Here is a 21,114-nt window from a genome sequence, read left to right as displayed (position 1 = left end):
CTAAATTTTCAAAACTGTTTTTAACAGCTGCATGGTATTCCCTTGAATGGATAAGTCATACATTTGTTTCCCGGTAGCTGAACATTCAGATCTTTCACGTTTTTCCGTTACAAATTTAGTACACATTGGGATGAACATCTTTGCATATACCTCTGATGAATTACCTAGAAAAACATATCAAAATGTGGTAATGTGACTTTTTCATCATGTAGAGGTCCTTCAGAAACAGATTTTTTTTTTAGTTGAAGCATTTTACATAATTATTTCCCCAGCAGGCTTTCATCTCCTCTCGATAGTAAGAGGTTTCACATAATCTGCCTTAAAACCCTCTCTTCCAGCATTCGGGTGTCCACCTGGAATAGACTGAACTACCTGAAGGATGGTGTGCTCAAGTCTGCCTTAAAGTCTGCCACGGCCCACGACCCCATCGCCCCCGTGCTGTCTGAGCCTCACCTGGACGCCGCCGACCAGCGGCTCCTGAGTGTCCTGGCCACTGTGAAGCAGTGCACTGACCAGTTCGGGGCAGACGCCGTGCTGGTGGAAGATAGGATGCCTCTTTCCCACTTGTAATCGCACCACAGGATAAGCGAGACTCCTTTTTACAAAGCGAGAGAAACAGCACAATCACTTCCGAACGGTCTGGGGTGGATCGGAAACGGCCGGCAGCAAGCTCTGGTGACGGGGGCGGGGGGTAGGGGGGCCTTGGATGCCTTTGGCGATTTCTGTAGGAGAAGCGAAAGCAAAGACTACAGGTGTCCGAGCACAGGAGCGTTGCTGCTGAACCACCCGGCGTCCCCGGCCTCGGCCCCTCCAGCGGCAGGCCTCCTGGCTGGTCCGGCCTCCCTCGCGCGCTGCGGGACAGACAGAGGTGTGACGTTTGGCTAGGCTAATGCTGGGATTGGTTCCGGAGTGTGTAGTTTGAGTTCATCCTTAGAATCCTTTCTCCGCTCGTGTGGAGTTTCTGAAAACACTTGGCCAGCTCTGGAGTCCTTTTTTCACTGGGACTAGTCCAACTGGGAATTTGACGGCCTCCTGAGGAGGGGCAGCCGGGAAAACCTGGCCTTCTCTTGAGCCAGAATAGCATGCTCTTTGGGAAGGGATACGTGTTTGGGATAGAATTAGTGGGAACGACAAAAGCAGGCAAGATGCTTGGGCTTTTAAGCAATTGGCTGGTAGTGCTTTTCCTGATCTCTTAGAGGAGGGAGGAAGAGACGGCACCGGAAGCGGGGGGGGGCCTCCCAGTATTTGAGTTCTGCGGGTGTGGAAAAGCAAACATGACTGGAACCTCAGTAAGATCTGCATGCTCACAGCTGTGTCCCAGTTAGCCCCCAAACTGTCCAAGCAGGATTCTCTCATGGAGACTTTTCTTTCTCCCTTTTGCCCCAAGCAGGCAAATCCTTTCTGAATTAACAAAGCAAACTGAGCTAACCCCTTGAATGAGAGTTAAGTTGCCTGCGATCTCTGCCACCGTGATTTCTCATCTGAGATGAGTTTCCACCTCAGCCTTTAAGGCATTCACTCACTGAAGCTGCTCTTCCCAAGAGATTGGCAGTCCCGTCTGTATCTTTCTCGTGGGAAAAGTCAGCTCCCTGGCTCGGCTGACCGCGCACGTTCTGCTGGTGGCTGGGCCTGTCTTGTGATGTGGGCCGTGCCGATGACGGGGAACGAAGAGTTGAAGCTCTCAGAGCCTCAAAATGAAGGAGGTTACCAGGAAGAGCCTTAAGATTTTGATTTATGTCAAGCCCTCATTTCCTTGTTTAATTTCATCGGGCATTTGGAGGTGGTGGTGGAGCGCCGGTGTCCCTGGCCCGGGCGACAGAAGCCCAGGCTCAGCTCCGTCTGTGTTCCAGCAGAGCCTCTCGGACCTGTGAGCCGTCGCAGCCTGCCTGGAGGCCGGGCCAGCCTTGCACTCCTGTCAAGCAGGGGCTGCTATTTAAACAGTGTGGGGGAGCAAATGTAATGCCAGCCAGTGGAGACCAGTGTGGGGCAGCTTCCCTTTCAAAAACAGCCTAGAATCTATGTTCTCACTTTCTCGCATTGAAAGACAGCTGAGTAACCTATAACTGTTAACAGCGTGAGGTCAGGATGCTTTTGTACTTTGTATGTACATTTTGAGACATCCACAAGAATGGGTTGAGTTATAAAAAGAAGGTATTGAACTTAACTAAGAAACCAGGTATTAGCACTAAACACTGAAACGGTGTTAACAAAAGGAGGCCTTAGATTCCAATTTTAAGGTCATTTCCTGTGTGCGTCAAGTAAAATTCCCAGTTGAGCTGGAGAATACCGTGGATGGTGCTCACGCAGAGCGTCGGGGAGCTGGCTGGAGGGAGGCAGCGGGCAGGAGGCAGCGCGCTCGCCTGGGTGAATGTTGGTTCAACTAAATGATGGACCAGTGTTCTTGCAGACACAGGGTGCCTGTAGTCTGCCACAGTGGAATGAGTAAGAATTGTTCCCCAACTGGGAGCTTCATTCATAATGTTGAAGGCAGAAGATATTGCTAAGGAAACGGGAGGGAATGTCGCATCGTTTTTTCAAAACACTGCAGAAAATGTATAATTTCATTCTCTTTCCTACTGTTTTAAAATTCATGATCTTAAGAGGTGTTCAGATCTATTGAGGTTGAAGTCTTAAGCTGATAGGGTGGTGTCACAGGACTCTTGGAACATAGATTTATGTTCTCATCAGGATTGGATTAAGCTAAGTTTAGGCAAATCTTAGAGAAAACCGACCAAAAGCTTATAGCCATGAAATGCACAAAAACCAAATTCTGTTTGAAAAACAGAGGCTGATATCTTTTTTTTTGTAAGTTTTGTCACCGGGTCCTCTTTGTGGTTTCTTTAGCACTAATATACTCAGACAAGTCACTAGAAGGGTTCTTGGGCAGCCCTAGGTTGGGTGTGCCTAGCCAACATCTAAAGGTAGAGGTGGATACATTTTATATAATCCCGTTAGGAAAATGAGAACTGACTGCCATTTCCTCATCTCCTCCCACTCCATAAATACGTTTATTCCAGAGTTAGAGTGGGGAAATATGGGTATAGAAGTTTTATTCTAAATTGTTCTTTTAATATGAGGCTATATTGTGGGTTTGGGTGTAAATAATTTTCTGTGCAAAACAAATTAATAGGATCTGTGATTTGCTCAGAGTGTTGTTCGATAATATATTAATAAGGCATTTCTCCCTGTTGCACTCAGGACTAATAGATCAAATGAAATTTAAGGAGGAAATGGAAGAATTCAGGTACATCCATTGCATATTATTTGAGGAAAGATGAATCCTGTACGTGGCAATTTTTCAGTGTCACCTGAACAAGTTCTTCCAAGGAAATTCGTCTTTTCTTTTCCATAAAAAAGAAAAGAAAAAAGGCTTTTGGCTTTTCCTTCGCATCCACCATATTCCTTCAGTGTCCATTCTCAGTGGCCCCTGTATCATCTCATTTGACTGTAAGTGACCACACCTCAGTGGCGATAAAACCGCGTCTGTCAGTGAGCTGTCCTATAGGCGTGATCTTGTGAGCTTGAGCTTCAGGAAACATGAGTAAAGGCATATGTATGTATATAGTCATATCTGTATTGTAGCAAGAAAAAAATGTATTTATTTTGACACAGGGAAACACTGACTTATGTTGCTGAAGAACTTGAAGCTAGTGAAAGGGTCACTCCTCAGTCTCTGCGAGTGGCCCCGACGTGACATAAAAGACCATTCAGCCGGCACCTGCTGGGCAGCTGTGGTGAGCCGGCCGCAGCTAGGCACACGCGGGAGCCAGACACACCTGACTTCGTGCAGCCTGTTGTCCAGGGGAAGGCCAGTTTCTCTCCCTTCGATGCCTCCAGTCTGGGTTGGAAAGGCAGGGGCTGGGGAGCCACTGCCACAGGTTTTTAAAGGAACTAAGGTGTTACTCACAAATACAAACATAAGGGGGGGAGCTGGGAATAACTTACTGGGAAGCTAATTTATTTGCTTAAAAGGGATGTGTAGGAACCACTACCCTCTGTTTTGATCTGCCAAGGATTTCCTCTCAGCGCTGCCGCACGGTAGGGGATTGGGCTTGGTAAGACACCATACAGGACAGATACGCACCGAAATTTCTAATGCGTTCTATGGGTTTCAATTCTGAAAAAGAAAAAAAAAAAGAATAAAGATTTTAATAAGTATCGATGTATCATCTTTTCCTCTTACTCCTTTTTCCCCTTTCAAGCTATTTTCAATGTTCTGTTCCAACTTCCTGTTTTGTTAGGGGACGGAAAAAGACCCCTTCTGCTCCCACTTCAACCTTCGCAGGGACTGTTCCATAGTATCTGATGAGTAAGACCTTTGCACGTGCTCGCTAGCCTCCAAAAGGCCAATCCCAGGTTGTGGCTCTACCAGAAATTTCCATTGGATAATTCTTGGGTGCTTTTTGTATATTTGGTATAAGTTCAGCCCATTCCTGCAGCTTTTATAAGTAAAACATTATAAATCCTGAAGAACATGTCAGCACAGTACTGTACAGACATGGGAGAAGACCAGGGCCCTGATTATTATTCTTCAGACAGCCAGATTTTTAACTTTTGAAACAGAAATCCAGCATCATAAGCCTCAACTAGACAACGAAGCAGACTTCTTAAGTTTTTACTTGGTTTGCCGCATTTTTGTTTGCGCCGCCTTTTGTCCCGTGCACTTGGATACCGGTGGGAGGCTGCCACCTTGTGTTCTTCACTGACTCCCCTGCGATCCTTTTTCAGGTGGGCTTCCGGCTTTGCTTCTCAGGCGTATTAGAAGGACTGGTATTAAAACTCGGGAAAGGCAGCTGGGAGTAGGGAGGGTTCCTGGAGTGTTCAGTCTTCGGTAGATATTTGGGCTTTGGGAGTCCCCTCAGAGAACTGACGGTCCCAACAGAAGGAAACTGTGAAGCGCCCAATGTGTCAGGAATGATGTCAATGATTTACAGTAGAAATGCAAGCAGGAACAAATCACTGGGGGTCAGAAGGGTGAGAGGTAGGCAGAGCCCACATGGAAGAAAGGGAGAGTGAGCCAGGCCTGCTGTGTGTGTAGAAGCCCGATTTCCAAAGTACACAGCCTCCTGGGCCTGTACCCTGTTTCATCCCTTCAGGGCTGCGGGAAACCATGGGAAGGTTTTCATCGGGCACGTCCTGTCTCTTGAAAGGACCCTCCGAGTCCACTGTCGTTTCAGTTGCTCCTTAGTAATAAACATTAAACAAGCCACTGGTGTAGAGATGAGCTGTGAAATATTGATTTTATGTTTTCAGAGTTTGCTTTTTACATGCCAAGTGTAACGAGATAAAGGCTTGATTTTTACTCAGAGATTGTTTTCAGGGCAGAGAGAGTTCTGCCTGCCTCCAGCCGGGTCGGTGTGTGGCAAAGCTTGGTGCCATTTCAATGACCTCAGATAGGTGTTGCGTGTCCATTTTCTCTTAGACTTCGTTAAAATGCAGATTTTGATTGAGTAGGTTTGAGGCCTGGGATTCTGAATTTCTAATGAGCTCCGGGATGAAACCAGTGCTGCTGGTCCCTGGAGCACGCTTGAGTAGCAGCAGGAGCGGGGTTTGCTTGCTAAGGAATCATGGCGACCTGTAGTTTTCAAGACAGCCTCTAGATGTCCCCATCGTCCACGAGATCTCGCTCCTAGACTCCGAACCAACTGCCTCCAAGCCCTGAGAATGAAATGTTGGCGGTTTACTGAAACCAGAGGCTTGTCTAAAAACTGGTGTTTGGATCCATTGTTTCTGTGTGGAACTGACAACGGTGGAAAAAAAATGTTTACTTTTAGGAAAAAAAAGTCATCTTGAAATCAAGATGTTTGTCCAAGAACTTTCCAGCTATCTCCTTTATTTACCACTAAGTGCCAAATTCAAATCAGAACACTGCAGAAATTAGCAGTTAGTCCTACATGAAAGTTAAAAGCAGAGACTGTTATTTTCACAGTCCTAAAACTTGGGTTTTTAAAAGAAACTAGTGTTACTATTGGTAATTTTATCACCATAAATTCACTTGTAAACATCACTACTATAAAATCATCCAAGCCTCCTGTGTAGACCATCCAGAGCCTCATACATAATAAAAGTCAGCATGTAACTGAATGAGCCCATGAACCCTTAGAGCCTCCCGTCAAGTGACTGTTTTATTCTGCCATTTGATCGGTGGGGAATCAGGCATAGGGCAAATAATACCCGAGGTGACACACAGAAAATGGCAGGGGCCATACTGGGTTGCCAGTCACCCGCATTCACTGGATGAGTTCGTGTTTTCAATTTCCAGATAAGCAGAAGGGCATGTTCCTTGGTAGCGGTCCGCGCGAGCTCTCCTGGGCTTGATTGCGCTCGCAGCAGGGCTGGGAACTGGCCGCGGCTCCGTGGGAGGCTTGGCTTCGGTGTTCCCATCACTCGGAGGGGCTGAGACCTACAGTACGCACATCCCTAAGCCCTCTGCAGTCTGTGGTGGTGTCCTAACAGGTGCACGGCTGAGTTCCGGTGCTGTTTGAGCGCGAGCCAGGGCGGATGTGGTGAGCGGCTGCGGGACGAGTGGCCGCGGCACCGAGTGCGATCTGAGAGACGGGGACATCGTGAGCTGGCCCCGGGATGCCGCAGAACCCAGCCTCGAAGCCGCGGAGCCTGTGCCATCAGTCGAGTCCCACGACTTCTAGACAGCACTTTGTTCCAAGGGCAAGAGGGCCCCGATGGGCCAGTGGCTTCAGTCACTCAGGTGATTTTGAAAAATGCATTAAGCTCTTCTGAAATGCGACAGGCACGCGGCAGGCTCATGCTGTGGAGAAGGGGCCCCAGAGGAAAGGCGCCCTCAGGTCTTGCCTGTGGTATCTGAGGAGCTGCTCAATGTCACCAGCGCTTCAAAGCGGCAAGCGGGGCCGAGAGAGTGCACACAGTAATCAGCCGAACTTCCTTCCGTGATGCTCCCCCGGCTGGGAGTTTCCAGAAGCCGAGGATCTCCAGCCTGGAGGCTTCGGGCTTCCACTGGCCCCGGGCGGACTCCCAGCCGTGGAAACCTGGGGCTGCTCGCAGCGGTTTCACTTCCCGGGGTGGCGGACCCGTGTGGCTCCCCGCCCCCCGCCCCCAGGGCCTCTCTCCACCCGGCGCCGGGTGACACGCCGCCCGAGCCGGCCCGGGGCTGAGCTGCCGCCAGGGGCAGGGCATAAACGGGGGGCCCTTACTGGGTCGGCGTCGGACGGGCCCCGGGGCTGCCGAAGGGAGTCGCCGGGTGGCCGGCGGTGACCTTTCCGAGGCCTGACTGCGCCTCCTCGGCGACCGCGGGCTCCCCAGTTCAGCGCGCGACCGGAAGAGAGCCCCGGCGGTGGGCGGTGCCTGCGGGCGGCCTCGGGGTGCGCTCGGGCCGCGGGCCTAGGCCTCGGTTCCCGCGGCCACGCCCGCCGCCGTCCGGGCACTACCGGGAGCGGGGCGGCGGGAGAGCCATGCGTCGCCTGCGCCTGCTGCTGCTGCTGCTGCTGCTGCTCCTGCCGCGGCCGGGCGCCCCGGGACCCGGCGACGACGCGAGCCCGCCCGACGCGGCCCAGGAGCCCCTCCCGGGCCTGCGCGAGCGGTTGCGGGAGGCCGCCGCCCTCTCCCGACGGTACTGGGCGCTCCTGCGCTGCCGCGTGTGGCCCAAAGACTGTGAGCGCGCCGAGGAGGCTGGCGCGGGGCTCCTGGGTAAGAGCGGCCGCCCGGGCTCCTCCGGCCGCGGCCCCCGTGGGGGGGGGGGGGGGCCTGGGGGGAGGGGCAGGCGGGGGGCCGGGACGTGCGCTGGCCGGGGGAAGCCGGGCGCCGCTGTCCCAGCCGCCGGGCCGCGGCCACCAGGCAGGCGCCCAGGCTGCCCGCCCTACCGCCCCGCCCGGCCTCGGGCGCCTCTGGGGACGCGGCCGCCTCCCCGGCCTGTGTCCGTCACAAGACCATCTCCTTCCCCCGGGTGCCCCGCCCTCGGCGCCCGTCCGTGACCCCTCCAGACAGCTCACACTTCCTTGAGTCGGCCAGCCCACCTGGCATTATTCCAAGGAGCTGCTCTTTCCCGCCTTCTTCTGGGCTTTTCGGCAAAGTCCCCGGCTGGACACCTGTGTTCTGATTCCCACTCCGTCAGTGACAAATCTGGCATGGACCAGATGCTCTCTGAGGCTCCTTGCAGTCTGTGGAGATCATTCTAGGTTCCTAATGCAATTCTGATGGCAGTCCTACAATGGTGCTGTAAATGTCTTTCATTTCAATCAAAAGATTTCTAAATCCCAGTGGTTGGGCTTTGTTTGGTTGCGTTTCTGCTAGTGCTGGCAATGTTCAAACTGACATTTGACAAAAGAATTGAGAGGCCCTTGGGGTTGGCTGGGATCACACCATTTTGGAATTCACAGCAAGTAGGCAGAATGATCATCACCAGCGGCTGTTGGTCTCCCTGCCAGACTTCAAACTCCTTGTGGGCAGCTCTGGGTTTCTTACGCTTCTGGCACACGGTGCTTAAGGCATATATGTTGAGCAAATTGACCTTTGCTGGATCTGTATCCGCAACAAGGCCATCGACTTCCTCCAAGCTGGGGGCGCCCCCTCCTGCTCAGTCCCTGGCTAGGCACAAGGAAGGCCCAGGGAAGAGCAGTCAGGAGCAGCCCTGGAGGGAGGACCAAGGACAGGAAGAACTGCTCTGCTTGGTTGCGGGGAGACAGTGTCCACCTTCCCCGTGGCCCTGGGTTCTGTCCCAGTCTCACAGCTCCCCCTTTTCCAGGCTGGAGCCTTCCCCTGTTGGGCCAGCAGTACCTGGACATCCTGACCTCGTGGTACTGCAGCTTCCAGGCCTGCTGCGACAGTGGGGACTGCAGGATCTCCAACAACTTCACAGGTGGCACCTTGCATGGCCCTGAGGGGCTGGGGATCTGTGGGGAGGAGAGGCAGTCCGGGGGCAATGCAAGGCACCCTTCATCGTCCTGCCCCCAGCTGACAGCACGCCCTTCCTGTCTCCGCCATGGCTCCCAGAGCCCCTGTCTCCACACCCTGTAACCTCATGGCTGGAAGGAAGGCATCGCAGAGGACTCTGAACACACTAGCTGCCCTCAACAAGTGTTTGCTGAATTGAATTTATTCATGTGAGGGAGTCTCCATAAATCACCTAGGGGTTCCTGAAACCTCTGGGTGGGAGCAACCTCTTGGGCATCAGGGATGGGCTTCCTTCTCCAGACAGGACTCTGCCAACCATTCTTTTTTTTTTTTCAAGATTATTTTTTTGAGAGAGAGAGAGCGTGCACACGAGTGGGGGGAGGGGCAGAGGGAGAAGCAGGCTCCCCGCCGAGCAAGGGAGCCCCTAGGGGGCTCGATCCCAGGACCCTGAGATCATGACCTGAGCCAAAGGCAGCCGCTTAACCAACTGAGCCACCCAGGCGCCCTCTGCCAACCCCTCCCCCAGCTCAGGGATGTTCAGAGGTGTCTCCCAGCCATCACGGAGCCTGGTGGGGACCCCATCTGTGCCACCGCACCATGGCGGCTTCTTTCCCCCTCCTAGGCCTGGAATGGGACCTGAGTGTGCGACTGCACGGCCAGCATCTGGCCCGGGAGCTGGTCCTGACGACGGTGAGGGACTACTTAGAGCTGCCCCGGCCGGACAAGGCCCTGGCTCTGTCGTTCCACGGCTGGTCGGGCACAGGCAAGAACTTCGTGGCTCGGCTGCTGGCAGAGAATCTATACAGGGACGGGCTGCGGAGCGACTGTGTTGAGACATTCATCGCCACCCTACACTTCCCTCACCCGAAGTATGTGGACCTGTACAAGGTGAGGCTGCGGGGTGCTCTGCCGGGGGGCTCTGCCAGCGGGTCGGGCCCGAGGCTCGGCCAACCTGAGCCGCAGCCTTCTGGGATGGGACGGACGCCCTGAAAGCAGCCCTTCCCTGCGAGGGGGTGGCCTCGGAGACGCCTGAGTGTGGGCATTGGCGGCCCTGGTGACAAGCCCTGTAACCCACAGAGACATCCACTCCACAGAGATACGGCCCTGAGCGTGTGGAGGAAAGATTCATATTCAAACACTGCGCGTCTTGAGCCCTGTCTCCTTATCAGCTGCCCACTGAGTTTAAACAGAGAATCCACGTGATAGTTGTCTGTTCTCGAAGTAGTGGTAATTGTGCAGGAAATGGGGAACAGACAAAAGCAAAAACTTTATCGGAATCTCCACACACAGACACAAGCACAGTTCGCATTTGGGTGTACTTCCTTCAGGTTTTATGTCATTGTGATTAATACTGGACAGAAAGTTGTAGATCCTGTTTTTTTGGGAGGCTGTGCAAGAGGGAGAGGGAGAGAGAATCTTAAGCAGGCTCCACACCCAGCGTGGAGCCCGATGCAGAGCTCAATCTCATGACCCTGAGATCATGACCTGAGCCGAAATCAAGAGTCAGGCGCTTCACGGATTGAGCCACCCAGGCACCCATATCCTGCCCTTTTTTTTTTAAGAGGCGTATCATATAAGATTTTCCATGTCTTCCCCAAATCGCCAACAGGTAGGGAGACAAAAATTGTCCTTGCCACTCTGCTCTTTTGGCTTTCTTCCATTCAGACATGTATTTCAGATAAGCCGGACGATGGGCAAAACCCCATTGCAGCGTGACAGAGAGGACTACATTGTCTCTGGGTTTCCGTCCCACTTTCTGCAGTGTGTTACCCTGGGAAGATGTTGTGAGGCTCCGAGCACAGAGCCGGCTGAGCCAGCTGCAGGTGCAGCACGGTGCTGGAGGGCCAGCGACTGGTGGCTAGTCCGCCAGGCCTTCCCAGAAAGAACAAACGGGCTCTGTGGCAGAACTGCTCTGGATCTCTGCTTCCCCACTGTGAAAACAGACCTGTGCACTCTCTCTCTCTCCCTCTCTCCCCCCCACACACAGTAGGGTGATGAGGGGCCGAGGTCAGACCCAGGGAGGCCAGAGGTGGATGGAGTGGGGGCTCTGCTGACACACCCACCAGGTTCGGGAGCTGGCCCCCTTCTGCTGTAGCCTTCAGAGGGCTTTCGACTCTCTGGCCGGGGGTGGGGCACCCCTGGGGGCCAGTTGGCTGAGTCCTGGACAGGTCCCACCCAGGCTTCTCCCCTGAGGTCTCAGCCTAGCCTGGGTACTAGTGAGCACCCAGTCCGGGGAGTTCAAGACAGGGGGCTGGGGTGGCCTGTGGGCACGTGAACCTGCTGTGCCCGCCTCCCCGATATTAGAGCCTGGCTCCTGCCCCCCAGGGAGGCTGATTGGACGTTGATTCTGGGATGGGACCTCATCCTGGAGCGCGGGGAGCAGGGCGAAGCCTGGGGCCTGTTTCCAAGGCCAGGCCAGCCCGCTTCCTCTCCCCAAAGCCCAGGATGCGTGAGAATCACCTGGGAAGCTCATCAGAGGTGTGGGCCCTAGCCCCACCCCGACACGTGTGGATTGGTAGTTGTCGGGCGGGACCCCAGGTGATCCTTTGCAGATGCCAAGCGCGGCCCTCAGGGCTGGGGGATGGGAACGGCCGCCCCCCCCCCCCCCCCCCCCCCCAGCTCGCAACAGCTCCCTGTATTCCGTGCAGGAGAAGCTGGCAAGTCAGATCAAGGAGACGCAGGAGCGCTGCCGCCAGACCCTGTTCATTTTCGATGAGGCCGAGAAGCTACATCCGGGAATGCTGGAGGCCCTCAGGCCACACCTGGAACGCCAGGCTCCCGAGAACCACAGGGTAGAGTCCCAGAAAACCATCTTTCTTTTTCTCAGGTGAGGTCTGAGGAACAGTAGTCAGGAGGGCTGGGGGAGGGGAGGGAGGCGCCTCCGTCCAGGTGCCGTTTGGGCCGGGCTTGGGAGTCAGCCGACGGAGGGGCGGTGCTTCCACGCTCCCCGGGGCTGCAGACCCTTCTCTGCTCGGGAAACCGAGAGGAAACAGGAGCCTGGCTGCTTGGGTGGTAGCAGCGGTGCGGAGCCCTAGGCTCCCTGGTCCTGCCCTGATCCTACCGCTAAGGCTCCTGGAAGGACTGACTCCCACCTCCCGGCCCCCCATCGCCGGCTCGGGCCACCCGCCGGAAGAGCAGAGCAGCTATCCCTCACCTGTCCTCCCCTGCCCAGCACCCCCGTGGCTGTCTGAGGGCGGTGAGGCTCCCCTCCGACTCCCTAGAGCACACAGCCCCCTCGGGGACGGACCACTCACATATAGGAATCCCCCCTTCGAAGGGCATTTTGCGGGCCTTTTTTATTGACCTATAATTGACAGACAGCATTAGTTCCAGGTGTGCAACATGAGTCAGCGTTTGTGTATGCGGTATTGCGAAATGACTGCAGTAAGTCTGATTAACACCCGTCACTATACATGATTACACAACTTTTTTCAAGATCTGCTCTGGGCAGCTTTCAAATATGTGATGCGGTGTTACTAACCCCGGTCGCCACCACGCTGTACTCTGCGTCCCATGACTTACTCATTACTTAACGCCGCCGGCCTCCGGCAGCCGGCCCTCTGTTCTGGGTCTCTGTGAGCTTGGTTCCTTGTTCTTGTTACTGTTTTAGGAGTTACTGTTACTGTTACTGTCTTTCTCTTATTTCATTTCACATGATGCCCTCAAGGTTGTTGTTGCAAATGGCAAGATTTCATTGTTTTATGGAGTTTTATGAATAATACTCCACTGTGTGTGTGTGTGTGTGTGTGTGTGTGTGTAGCACATTTTCATCATCCATCCGTCAGTGGGCACTTAGGTGGTTCCCATATTTTGGCTAGTGTAAATAATGCTGCGGTGAACATGGGGGCATGTATATCTTTTTAAATATTTTTGTTACCTTTGGATAAATCCCCAGAAGTGGAATGGCTGGATCATAGGGTAATTTTTACCTTTAGCTTTCTGGGGAGCCTCCACAGTGTTTCCCACAGTGGCTGCACCAGTTACATTCCCACCCCCAGCGCACAAGCATTCCCTTTCCTCCACATCCTCAATAACACTTGGTATTTCTGGTCTTTTTGGGTATAGCCATTTTCACAGATGTGAGGTGGTATCTCATTGTGCTTTTGATTTGCATTTCCCTGACAATCAGTGATGTTCAGCACCTTCTTATCTACCTGTTGGCCATCTCTTTGCCTCCTTTGGAAAAATGTCTATTCGGATCCTCTACCCATTTTTAATCAGATTATTTTTTGCTACTGAGTTGTATGAGCTCTTTATATTTTTTTATGTTAACCCTTATCAGATATATGATTTGCAAATATTTTCTCCCATTCAGTAGGTTGCCTTTTCATTTTGTTGGCTTCCTTTGCTTTGCAGAACTTTTTAGCTTGATGTGGTCCCACTTGCTTATTTTTGCTTTTGGTGTCAAATCCAAAAAATCATTGCCAAGACCGATGTCAGAGAGCTTACTGCCTGATTTTTTTCTTAAGAGTTTTATGGTTTCAGGTCTCACATTTAAGTCTAATCCATTTTGAGTTAATTTTTGTGTACAGTTTGAGGTAGTGATCCAGTTTCATTCCTTTATATTTGACTGTTCAGTTTTCCCAACACCATTTATTGAAGAGACTGTCCTTTCTCCATTGTATATTCTTGGCTCCTTTGTCATAAATTGACTATATGTGCCTGGGTTTATTTCTGGGCTATTTTGTTCTACTGATCTATGGGTGTCTGTTTTTATGCCAATACCATATTGTTTTGATTATTACAGCTTTGTAATAGTTTGGAATATAACTCACATACTGTGAATCCCTTCTAAATAGGGCATTAAGTTTTCAAAGCAGCACATTTGTTGAAAATTAAGTACAAACTATCCTTGAAAATTCCCAAGGTAGACTCAGTTGGAGGATGGTGTCCCATTAAGTCCAATGTGGCTGGTTCTTTCTCCAGCCTTGGAAGGTCTGTTTCTTCTCTGATCACGAGAGGAAGTCACTGGCTCAAAATTCAGGGTATGTTGTGTTGAATGAAAAGCTCATGCTTTCACACCTGTGCTGAGATCTGCACCCTGACCATGCAGGACTCTAATGTCACTATATGACATTACCTGTTTTGTTTGCCTGTATACTCTGGAAGTGGCTTTGTAAAAAGTGAATTGAGAAAGCAGCTTGTCCAATCCTATCTTTTTTGTGGTGGCTCCAACTGGGAAAGTCCTGCCCAACGTCTGTTAGAAGTCAAGTTTGGGTTCTTGTTGGCCCAGCCTGAAATGCTTCACAAGCCGCTTCTTACACTCAGAGTGGAAGAATAACCCATTGCTCCCGCTCCCCAAACCCCTTTCTCCCGTTTGGTAGTACGGGCTGGCTAGGGGCTTTTCTTCAGTTTTGCATGCACCCTCTGAAGGTAGAGAAATAGGGAGTCTGGATTTTCATCCAGTTTGGAACGTGTGGAGGCAGATCCTGTGTCACTGTGGACCCACAAGACAAGATGGAACCAGTTGAAACTTGCCCCGTTGGGATTTCAGTGTGGTGACGGCAGCTTCACCGCATTTCCTAATGTGACCCAGGTGACCTTGCGGTCTCTAGGCAACTGTTTGCCTTTGTAGTATTTTGGTCATTGACCTGCGGGCAGTGCCCTAGTCTCCTTTAGCCCTGCCCTTTCCCCCAGTGACCTGGCCTCTGTGCAGTGTCCGAGGCCAGGCAGTCACCAGGGAATGGACAGGAGGCTGGGGTGGCGGCCGGGCCTGTGGGGAGAGCCACCGGGGGCGGGGGGAAGCCACCCCGTGGGACCCACACTTGCTGGGGGATGCAGAGGCTGTGCCAGCTCTCCATGCGGAACCCCTGGGGAGGACACACACCTGTGACAAGGCTCGAGGGAGTGGTCTCCGGTTCCAGGGGCTCTGGTGCAGGCCTGGGCCCGGCCTAGGGAGTCAGTGGGGTTTGACAGGCCTGGGTGCCAGCTGACCCCGTGCAGCTCAGCGCCATCCCCACCCCTGCCCCCGGGCACCCAGAGAGCAGCACTTCTAAACCGTGAAGGTTTCCAGGTACAGGTCTTCATCAGTTTGCAGTGGGATTATGTCCCAATAAGCTCATCTAAGTTGAAAATGTATTTAACACACCTAACCTACCGAACACTACAGCTCAGCCTAGCTTACTTTAAATGTGCTCACAACACACACATTAGCCTGCAGTTGGGCAAAATCATCCAACACAAAGCCCATCTTCTAACAGTGTTGACCGTCTCATGTAACTGGCTGAATGGCGTACTGACAGGAAGAGCGTGGTTGTGCGGGTGCAGATGGTTGTAAGGGTGTCACTTGTCAACCCCTGTGATCGCGTAGCCGCTACCCAGCATCACGAGTCAGGATCAGACTGTGTGCTTCGCTAGCCCAGGAAAAGATCAAAATTCACAGTGAGACTTCTGAATGCTTACTGCCTTTGTATCCTTGTCAAGTAGAAAAATCGTTAAGTCAGGGGCTGTCTGTATTCTAGGGATGGGCCGGGGAAGGCCATATTTGAGTCTCTGGATTTGAGGTCTACGGTGGCCTCACCCCTGTGCTGAGGGCTCTTGTGTTTGAAAGGAAAGCACGGCTGATTCGAGCTGTTGGTGGGAACAAGTCACATTCATTGAAGGCCAGCAGTTTAATCCTGACAAAACTCCTAAACGTGCTGCTTGAAGTGAGGTGCTGTGGGGTTGCAGTCCTGCCCCGTGATGGTGGCAGTCGGAGCAGGGGTGTCCTGGGCGCCAGGCTCGAGGGCCTCCACTAACGCCGAGGACTTTCACCTGTCTCTGCCATTCTAGAGAGTGCTCCTGGAATGGGGTTGTGGAACTCTGGTCCTCTTCTTAGGGAAGCGGTCCGTGAAAGGAAAGGAGAGAAAGGACTTTGAACAATTAAAAGAGCAATACGAATGTAAATTGTTCATGGAATCAAAAGCCTTGTAGAAATGTGTATTTGTTGATGATTGAACCTAAGGTGACATAAGGGGGCAATCAAATTGGTCCAATTCTCTTATTTTACAAATAAGGACACTGAGGTTCTACAAGATTAGTAAGTGTTTGTTTATATCTCTTTTAGAAAGACTTAGCAATTAAGGTTTGGGGTTTAAGAGTTCTGGAGAGGCCTCTGAAGTCCCCTTCCTTTGGGGTCTTGGGGCTAAGGGCTGGGAAGAGGACATGTCCTGTCCCAGAGCCAGGGGACAGGCTGGGCTCCAGAGGTGCCTTCAGTGCCTTCAGTGCCTCAGCAGCCAGGGACGACCTGGGAGGATGTGGAGAACGGAGGTCCTCCAGGAAGGCCCCAGCTCTCTAAAGGAGCAGTCCTGGTGCCAGAGGAGCAGTCCCGAGGAGCTGAAGACTAGGGCAGGTGAATAGAGACGGGGCTCAGGGTCTGTCTTGGTGGGTGAGAGAGAGGAAGAAGACATGGGCGATGGGACAAAGAAGAGAAATTGAGGAGGGATGCAACAGTGTAGACAAATGTGCAGACCCATGTGTCGATTTTTTAAATAACGTTTATTGAGCACCAAGCACAGCAGTCCATGCTCCTGGGGCTGGATGAGTGCATCGCGCTCCAGTCCACCCCTGTGTCCACCTGCCCTTGCCTCCCGCGGGGGATGCAGGATGGGGCAATCCCTTGGCAGGGGACAGCTCTTGCCTCTGGCCTCTGCTGATGGAAGATGGCCTGCCTGGCAGGCCTTCCTACAGCAGCCTCCCTGCGTGCAGGTGTCACGAGAAGTCTGGCTGGGCAGCTGAACTTGAGCAAGGGGTGGGGGCGAGTCCCCCAGCTGGGACTCAGGCCCCCTGGGACAATCTGGCTGGGAGGGGTGCACCAGCGCCCACGGGAAGGAGGCACTGGATCACTGGGCAGTCCTGGCTCACACAGCAGCGGCGGCAGGCAGGGGGAGAGCCTGGCACACGGGACACACTCTAACACCAAACAAGCAGACAAATGGGTTAATGTACCTGTGAGTGTCAGATGGCCAGCCAGAGCTTCGGGAGAAGAGAACGGAGTTACCCCCTCACGCTGGGAGCCTGAGCAGGGCTTGGTTTAAGGAGCTGGCGGGGGGGGGGGGGGGGGGGGGGAGGGCGCCACGGAGGAAGTGCTGCCGGCCCCAGGTCCCCACCTCCTCCTAGCTTCCCCGGTGCTGGCTTTTTTTTTTTTTAAGATTTTATTTATTTATTTGAGACAGAGAGAATGAGATAGAGAGCACGAGAGGGAAGAGGGTCAGAGGGAGAAGCAGACTCCCCGCCAAGCAGGGAGCCCGATGCGGGACTCGATCCCGGGACTCCAGGATCATGACCCGAGCCGAAGGCAGTCGCCCAACTGAGCCACCCAGGCGCCCTACACCCATATGAGGCTTGAACTCACAACCCAGAGATCAAGAGTCGCATGTTCCTCCAACTGGGTCAGCCAGGCGCCCCTGATTTCTTCTCTCCTTACCCCGTCTCCCCCATCTCTCTAACCCGGTCCTCTCTCTTGTGCTTTGGACCCATCCTTCCAGTTGCCTATTGCTGTCACAACCCTTAGCTCGCAAGCAGGTGTAAAATGTGTGTGCACGCGCATGCGTAGATCCAAGCTTTCATCACGACCCTTCTCCTACACTCCTGCCACCCAGCGGCGGCTGGGAAACAGCAGGCAGCTTACGACAAATGCGTGTGTGTTTTGATGACTTCCTTTCCCTCACTTCTCACATCCCTCAGTCACAGAGGCCTGGCCATTGGGCCTCAACTAGTTCTTCAATTCTTCCCTCTACCTCTAAACAGGGACTGTTGCCAAAAGCTCCCTGACCTACTTTCTGTAACCATCCCATGCCTCTTCAATCCAACCTCTGTGGCCCTAGAATGATCTTAGGCAGTAAACCAAATCAGGTCACCCCACCACCCTCCACTCCCACGTTCAAACCCCTGCAGTGGTTCTCTCTGGCCTGTAAGCTAACTTCTGTGTGTGTGTGTGTCAGACAGTAGCCTCCACCTACCTCCATGCCTCTGCTGCTCCAGCCCTGAACCCCACACGCCCCCTGCTCATCCAGGCTGCGACATGCATGCTGTCCCGTCAGTTTGCACTCAGAAGCCACATCCTTCCTCTTAAGGCTTCTCCCTGGGCCTTAGGCGCTCCTGCTTTAGCACCTGCCCTGCAGTCCTGGAGTCACAAGCCCTGTCCTTCCCCATTGAGGTCAAGGGAAAGCTCCACATCCTACCATTGCTGTGCGCCCTGCACTTTGCATGGACTTGTGTGTCAAAAGGGAACAAGACCGGGAAGACAATGTCTTCTGTGCAGACTTGGGGGTGGGACAAGATCTCCTGGAGAAGGAGAGGCCTTCGACCTCCATTCTTCCAGTCATGCATGCAGTGGCCTCAGTGGGTCTGTACAGCTAAATAGGAAAAGAATAAGATGTGTTCACAAGCTCTTGTCTCTTTCAGTAACATTGGCGGCAATACCATCAATGAAGCTGTCCTGACTCTGCTTCAGGCCGGAGGGGCCCGGGAAGAAATCAGGCTGGACCAGCTGGCACCCCAGCTCCAGGCCGAGATGGCGGAGTCCACAGGTAAGTGGCTCCCAGCCTCTGGGGACGGCTGCGGGGGGGGGAGGGGGTCTGGACTGGAAGGTGGGCTTCTGAGGTTGGCAAGGCAACCGTATCATCACCTAACTGTCAGCTCCAGGTAGACACAAGAGAAGGTCCAAGAAAGCTGAACTCCTCTGAAAACGCTTTCAGAGTAGTTGCCCCAGCCCTGGAAACCCAGGCAGCAGACCCTGAGCAAGAGTGTCTGTGAGCTCAGTGGTTCGTGCTATGAAATGAAACCATAAACATGCAGGCAGTGTCCCACTGTCCCGCTTCACCTGGGGCACACATTCGGAGTTAGCCAGGACACGCTTTCGCTCTCAAGTTCTTGACATGGGCTTTAGGGTCGGGGACACCTTAAAACTCCAGTTGGGGTCAGCCCCAAGGTAGGCGTCATGTAACTCTGCTCTTGATTTCAGACACTGGCTTTGGCCACAGCTGTCTTGTCAAGGAAAACCTGATTGACTTCTTCATCCCCTTCCTGCCCCTGGAGTACCACCACGTGAGGCTGTGCGCACGCGACGCTTTCCTGAGCCAGGGACTCCCGTACACAGAAGAGGCCCTGGACCAAATTGCCAAGATGATGGTGTATATCCCCAAGGAGGAGCAACTCTTCTCTTCTCAGGGCTGCAAATCTATTTCCCAGAGAATTAGCTATTTCCTGCCTTGAGGGCTCGAGGAAGACTTCCTGCAGCTGCCGGTCTTCCACCACCAGGACCCTGGGGCCGGTCAGGGCACACTGTCTGGGACTCAGGGCAGGAGGATAGGCTGGCCTCCAGCCGTCACTCACGTACAAAAGGTGTGTAAAAAGGGAAGGCCTTAAATCAGAAACAGAGCCAACGCTTTAAATCACTTGGTGCCTTAAAGAGCCACATTTTAAAATGTGGGCCAGGCGGCTGGAGAAAGCCATAGGCCAGATGAATCCCAAGGCCTGGCTAGCATCTCTGCCCTTGCCCGCAGAGGCCTGGACTTGGGGGTGAGGCCAGAGGTCGCGGGGTCCTCATTGACAGGGAAGGGAGAATCAAGCTCTGCTTACCAGTGGCCAGGCTGCACCTCGGGTGTGCAGGCACAGGGGCTTAGCTTTCAAGTTGTTCCCACAGGGAAGCGGAGCAGGTTTGTCAGCAAAGAGCCTCAGGCTGAAGGAAAAGTACACAAAGGAAGAATTTTATATATATGTATGTGTGTGTGTGTGTGTGTGTGTGTGTGTGTATAAAATCATGTCAGTGGAGGTTAAGATTTGTACTCAGATTTAAAAGAAAAATTTAAGCAAGGGGCTTTGACATGGCTGTGTCATGTGTAAAGATTAAAAGTTTGTATTTTTCTAAAACCCTCAGCCTCCTTTCTTACTGAGACCTAGTAATCACGCTCACTCAGCTGGGGGCGGATGCTGGTGCTGAGGGCGGACGCGGTGACTGCCCGCTCTGCCAGGTCACTTCTTGTGGCTTCGCGCAGAGGCCGAACCGTTACTTCAGCCTCTTACTGAGGGGCCTCTCACAGCAGAGCGCTCTGTACATGAAAACGTCACTCCCGACCTCCCAGCTGTAAAAAGAAAGTCATTTTTGAGGTTTGAATGGCCACACATAAATGTGTACATTGTATTTCTAGACACACAGGGGATGTGCGTTGTGTCTTTTCCCTTCTCTTGTTCTTTTGCTTTTCTGGAATTGCACACAGGTCTATTTGTCATCACCTCACGTATCCCTTATTTAAAGCCTTCCCCAAGCCCTCCTACCTTTAGCCCTGGAAAAACAGAACGCTTCGGGCTCTCTCCGATTGAGCACTTGATGGCACGCACTCATTTACACTGTCTCAAGTCAGGGAGGACCTATAGCCTGAGCCATGTTACGGATGTTGTCTCAGTCTAGAGTATCTCGGGAAGAAGATGCAGGATACCTGATCCTGTTACAACCCCAGCTCTATACTCTGTAAATACAATTTTATTTCTTTAAGATTTTGAGAGCAGTGTGCATGAGTGGGGGGAGGGGGAAGCAGGCTCCCCATTGAGCAGGGAGCCAGACCCAAGGCCTGATCCCAGGACCAATCATAGGACCCTGGGATCGTGACCTGAGCCAAAGGCAGACGCTTAACCAACAGCCACCCAGGCGGCCCTATAGACAGACACTTTACAAGGTATACTCTCTGTCTTTAGGTTTCAGAGCACACTCCAGCAGCCATCCTTTTAGCACTGGCTAGCCACAGCTGATGGCATAAATATAGGGTCTGACCCACTCTGCACCTCAGGGACAAAGGCAGGTAGCAGGACATGGTGGCTCTGCACCCTTCTCGGGCGCCCGGCCCACAGTGCGGGGGCTCAGCCGCCTAGCACTGTGAGACCACAGAAGGCTACCAACCGCAGCTGAGCCTTGCTTGCTAGTTTTGTAAAAGTGAGCATCACTGCACTTCCCTCACAGAGTTGCTGTGAGGATAAAGCCAATCCATCTTTATAAAGTGCGTAGGACACAGCCCTTTGGTGTTTAATAAAGTACAGTCTAATAAAAATGCTGTCAGTTGGCACCATACTCCCAGCCAAGGGGGGGCGTCTCCCCCCACCCCCGTTCTAGTCCACGTGACCCCAGCTGAAGTCTGTTGTCGGCAACCAACATTTGAGAACTTACCACGTGCCCCGCATGCACTGCGCTAAGCACTTTATAGCCATTACTTCATGTCACCTTTAACGCTGGCTTCGACGATGAGGAAATTGAGGCTCTGAGAAGTAAAAGATTGT

At 52.9% G+C, this 21,114-nt stretch overlaps 2 protein-coding genes across 7 annotated transcripts in view; both read left to right on the top strand.

The window, feature by feature from the left end:
- Nucleotides 1–4,158, top strand: part of FAM20B (FAM20B glycosaminoglycan xylosylkinase) — a 42,391-nt gene extending 38,233 nt beyond the window's left edge. For all 5 annotated transcript variants that reach the window (XM_027610737.2, XM_027610735.2, XM_027610736.2 and 2 more), the window contains one exon: nt 339–4,158. In XM_027610737.2, the coding sequence (XP_027466538.1) occupies nt 339–570 (232 nt within the window). In that variant the 3' untranslated portion in view covers nt 571–4,158. The remainder of the gene's footprint in view (nt 1–338) is intronic.
- A 2,391-nt stretch (nt 4,159–6,549) lies between these two features.
- Nucleotides 6,550–19,716, top strand: TOR3A (torsin family 3 member A). 2 transcript variants are annotated; one of them, XM_027610742.2, is made up of 6 exons: nt 6,550–6,706; nt 8,717–8,830; nt 9,488–9,753; nt 11,514–11,692; nt 18,250–18,374; nt 18,809–19,716. In XM_027610742.2, the coding sequence occupies exons 1-6, from the start codon at nt 6,583–6,585 to the stop codon at nt 19,057–19,059; spliced, it is 1,059 nt and encodes a 352-aa protein (XP_027466543.1). In that variant the 5' UTR covers nt 6,550–6,582; the 3' UTR covers nt 19,060–19,716. The 2 variants fall into 2 exon arrangements, with proteins under 2 accessions (XP_027466543.1, XP_027466541.1); XM_027610740.2 differs by lacking the exon at nt 6,550–6,706 and adding an exon at nt 7,408–7,662.
- Nucleotides 19,717–21,114: the final 1,398 nt, after the last annotated feature.

Source organism: Zalophus californianus, chromosome 10 (assembly GCF_009762305.2).
Source record: "Zalophus californianus isolate mZalCal1 chromosome 10, mZalCal1.pri.v2, whole genome shotgun sequence".
In the NCBI taxonomy this organism is placed as follows: domain Eukaryota; kingdom Metazoa; phylum Chordata; class Mammalia; order Carnivora; family Otariidae; genus Zalophus; species Zalophus californianus.
Note: the sequence above shows the minus strand (reverse complement) of the source record. Positions and strands in the feature narration are given on the sequence as shown.

Coding starts and splice junctions, on each gene's coding strand:
- TOR3A (XM_027610740.2), top strand. CDS start 7,428: ATGCGTCGCCTGCGCCTGCTGCTGCTGCTGCTGCTGCTGCTCCTGCCG. Junction 9,754..11,513: donor AGTATGTGGACCTGTACAAG/GTGAGGCTGCGG, acceptor TATTCCGTGCAG/GAGAAGCTGGCAAGTCAGAT. Junction 18,375..18,808: donor CGAGATGGCGGAGTCCACAG/GTAAGTGGCTCC, acceptor TCTTGATTTCAG/ACACTGGCTTTGGCCACAGC.